At 47.4% G+C, this 4220-nt stretch overlaps 1 protein-coding gene across 3 annotated transcripts in view; it reads left to right on the plus strand.

Annotated features, from left to right (window-relative positions):
- The window catches only part of BCL11A (BCL11 transcription factor A), a 75317-nt gene extending 71827 nt beyond the window's left edge, over window positions 1–3490 (plus strand). For all 3 annotated transcript variants that reach the window (XM_071740356.1, XM_071740352.1, XM_071740355.1), the window contains exon 4: window positions 2949–3490. In XM_071740356.1, the coding sequence (XP_071596457.1) occupies window positions 2949–3050 (102 nt within the window). In that variant the 3' untranslated portion in view covers window positions 3051–3490. The remainder of the gene's footprint in view (window positions 1–2948) is intronic.
- Window positions 3491–4220: the final 730 nt, after the last annotated feature.

The raw sequence follows: 4220 nt of genomic DNA on the forward strand, positions 1-4220 counted from the left end.
TTACTTTATTAAAGCACGTACCGCTGTGATACTGTCTCTTGCTGTTCCTAGTGTAATGGACTTAATACTTTTTTTCTTTTCCCTTTTTTTTGATTTCTGTAAAATCTTCCAGTTGTTCTGTCGTCTTCTTGTGGTGATGGCATCGTGTATTGCCTGTATTTTGCCCAGTGCCTTCCAAAGGGGAAGTTTGGGATTTAAGAAAAGACAAAGAATATATATGCAAAGGAAAAAATACGTTCCTTTTCTAAAAGAGAGACTGCGTTTTCCAGGCTAGTGGGACAAGTGTTCAGGGGGGCTGGGAAAGCACACCTGAACCACAGACACTTAGCTGAGCTGGTACCCCCTGGCTGTTGCCAAGGATGCCGTGCCAGAGCTGCAAGGATGCGGTTGCTGCTGGAGGGACCCTTAGCACAGTGTAGAGGAGGCAGGGTCCATCTCTGGTGTGGTGGGAAGGGAATGGAGTTGAAGGGAATGGACAAGGTGATGTCCACAGGAGCGCGGGTGTACGCAGGGATGTGCAGAGTGCTTTGCAGCTGTCTTGGTGACGTGACTTTTGATCCCTTGCCACAAAATATCCATACAGGGATGGACTCCCTCCCTCTCAACTCTTTTGATGGCTGATTGTTGGCAATGCAGTCAAGATGTTGTCTAGAGGACTGGTGTTGGCTGGTCAACCCGGGGTGGAGTGTAGCCTGGCTGGCTGCTGGGGTGGGTGCTGTACTCTGTGTCTATCCCTTGGCTGTTATTACCTTTCTCTATACTGTGTTTTACATATAGAATAACCATATATGCAGGCAGCTCTAGTCATATCTGGCTCCATGCACAGCCACAAGGCCATCAGGTGGAAAACATAAAACTATGGGTTTTTTTATTTCTGCAGCAATGCATTTGGTTTACAGGTTTCAGAGAAGTAATTTTAGTTTTTACAGAGATAAATGAGCCCTGAGGTGCTGCTCACACAGAGCCAGGCTAGTGGTTTGGAGGAGCTTCAGAAGGATCAGCTTCTGATACAGAACAAGTCAAGAGCACCAGCTGGCCAGCAAGAGCATAGCTTGTGTATAGCACTGCACTGTCACCTCAACACTAGAGCAGAATTCACTAATTCTTGGGTTTTTTTTGCCAGTGGTGATGAGTTAATGGCATGATCAACCCTTAGAAGTTTGGTTGGGCTGAGGATGTCTAAGACCCCATCCTGGGCTCTTGAGCGTGTGGCATCCTGTGCACGTGACCCACGGTCTCTAGAAACTTCCTTATTTCTCTCTGTGCAAAAAATATGTCTCTATAAATAATAGCAATATTTGGATAACATTGTCTCTATTGCTAAAATCTTCAAACCCATCGACTTTTGAGGAGAACGTATTTTTATGGCACAGACCCTTCTGCTGTTAGTATTTAATCTCCTCCAAATTGAATGATTAATGTAACAAAGGCTGGAACAGCATCCAGAGTTCAGACTACAGATGTTTTGTATTTATTATGTTTCCAAGGGCTCAAATAAATACAGGAATAAGTGATACCATGGCTTTGCTTGACATTCAGGAGACTTTGGTGTATCTGATGAGATACAGTTTTGGGATTTATCTAAGTACAGAGTTTGTACAAAAAAAGGAAAGTGAGTCGAGTCATTCTTAGCTTCCTCCCTCTTTTTTCCCCTCCCCCCTATAAAGGCTGAAAACCATTTTTGGCAGATGCATGGGCAAATTGTAATATTGATTAGAAGAGTGATATTGCCTGGTGGGCTCTTGCCGGGGAGCTGATGCTCATCGAGCACAGATGCTGGGCTAGTGGTTTCAGAGGAGCTGTAGGGATATGGGCATGGGGTCCCTTCTAGATGAGAGGGGCAGGAGGTGCAGAGGACCTCCCAGTTTTGTATCCTTTGCTGTGACATACAGTTTGCAGTGTCATTGTGCTGCTTCATCTTGTGTCTGGGATGGCTGCGGTGCTCTTGGTTTCCCTTGAAAGTCTCAACCTGAAACGTGTCAGGCTCAGACATCAGCAGCCATGAGCCCTCCCTGAGGGGGGAATCGGGCACATGCTCTTGACTTCAAAAGAGCCACTCCAGTTTACACCCAGTGAAGATCTAGCCTAGGAGCTGCTCATTTAGCCTTGATGGTGGCTCGCATGTAGCCCCTCAAGCCCTTTTAAGTATTAAATGAAGCAATTTTCTTAGGGACTGGCTCCCAGCTGGGATGCAGGGGTGGATTTTGAGGGTGTGCTGACGATGGGTTGGCCTTGCTGTCACCACTGGCAGGGGTGTAGCCCTTAGCCTGCCTCGGTGTTTGGTGATTGGCCTCAAGCTGGGGCTTGCAGCCACTCCCCTTCTCCGTGTCAGCTGAGCCGAGGACATTTGCTGTCCCAGCACCTTGTCCTGAGCTGCTGGAGTGTGGATATCACCATGTGATATTCAACATGTAAGGAGTTGGGGAAAGTCCTCCATGAACCACCTACCATGTGGAGTATTAACAGTACTGGTGGCTTTAAGAGAGTCTTCTGCACACACTCTCACCATGGGTTCTGGGAGAAGCACCTTGCCCTGGCTTTTGGGAAAGAATTGAGGCAATTTTCAGACAGGTTGGCTTAGTCCTTGCCCAAACAGAGCTGTTGGCACCTTGTGGGTTTCTCAGTAAAGCCCAGATGTTTTTTCTTCCTAAATGAGCCCCATGGTTCCTGTGTGGTGCTGAGCGATGCCAGATGCGAGAGTGTGGGCTAAGAGGAGGAAGGGGTCTGTCCTGCTATATCCCTTTGTGACAGTTGGGTGTCCTAGTTGTTAAAGACAAGAAAAACCAAACAAACAAACAAACAAAACCAAACAACAACAAAACAAAACAATCAATACAAAACAAAAAAAAAAAAGAAAGAAAAAAAAAAAGAAAAGTAAAATAAGAGAGTAACTCGCACCATGGGCGATGTCACACCTATTTTCTCCTCTGTCCCCATGCTCTCTGTAGGTTCGGCGTACCCCCCCAGCTGGCGCAGCGCCCAGGGAGCCCCGGATGTCTGGCAGTTTTCGGATGGAAGTTCAAGAGCACTTAAATTCTGAAAGGAGGTGAAACTGGGGCGAGTGGCCGGCGGCATCTCGGCGTCCAGAGGTGGCCTCTGTCCTGCTGGTTTGCCATGTCCCTGGGAGAGCCTGAGAAGTCACCCGCCGAAGGCAGAGCTCCCCGGGCTCCTCCTGCCTGCAAGACTATTGTATTTATATTTTGTAATAGAGTACGACAATTCTTTGGGGTTGTTTTTTTTGTTTGTTTGTTGTTTTATTTTGTTTTTTTAAATTTTATTTTCTAAAAACAAGCAAAGCAAACCTGCCCACCAAGGTCAAGGGCTTATTGATGGCTTCGACTGGCTCCTTTCCCTGAAAAAAAACCTGTCTTGCTCTCATGGACAACCCAGCCTGTTGGTTATCTCCATGCTGTGCCATTTCTTGGAAGGTGTATCTGATGTGACAAATTAAAAATAAAACAAAATGCAGTGTAGGTCTGTGGGTGGGTGGGAAATTGCCATAATAAATGTTGGAGCTTTAGGTTTTGTTTGCTCTGTCTTTAATTTTTAATGCTAACAAGGGCCAGGCGACTGGTATGACTTTGTATTATTATGCTGTCGGCTGTGGGAAGCCCAAGTGCTGAGTTTACAAAGAGAAAGCTGAGGCTGGTGTGGGTGTGAGGGGCTGCATGGTCCTGGTGGGCAGATGTTTCCTGACCAGGCATTGGGCTTATGGCCACGGCACTCCAAGTTGGGGTGAACCCATTGCTGTTTGGTGATGCTGAACTGGGGGTGTTTTCTCCCGGCTCTGCTCCATTGCCCATGTCCTCCTGATCTCTTAAATGCTGGCTGTTGTGTTATGTTTCTGCTGTTAAACTACATACTTTTGTGGCTGGTGGGATCTGTAACACCCCTTAGTGTCCATCTGAGGAGAAGTGAGGCCAGCTAGCAGGTTTTGGGAGGAGCAGTGGCCTTGCTGCAGAGAAGCTGGCAGTACCAGGGGATGCAGAACCCTGCCCTGAGCCAGGATACAGGAAGAACTGCTGAGGCTGAAGTCCCTGTGTCTCCCACCAAGTATTCCAGCTCTTCCAGAGCTTTCCCCCTTGAGAGTGACACTTGTCCCTTGCTGAGAGCTGAGCACCCATCCAAGGAGTTATCTGGTTTGGGGCCTGAAGTGCTTGCCAGAACAGAAGCTGGGTTAGGTGCATGCTTGTGTGCTGTCTATGGTGGGATTTATTTGC

The sequence above is a fragment of the Heliangelus exortis genome, chromosome 3 (genome assembly GCF_036169615.1).
Source record: "Heliangelus exortis chromosome 3, bHelExo1.hap1, whole genome shotgun sequence".
Lineage (NCBI taxonomy): Eukaryota > Metazoa > Chordata > Aves > Apodiformes > Trochilidae > Heliangelus > Heliangelus exortis.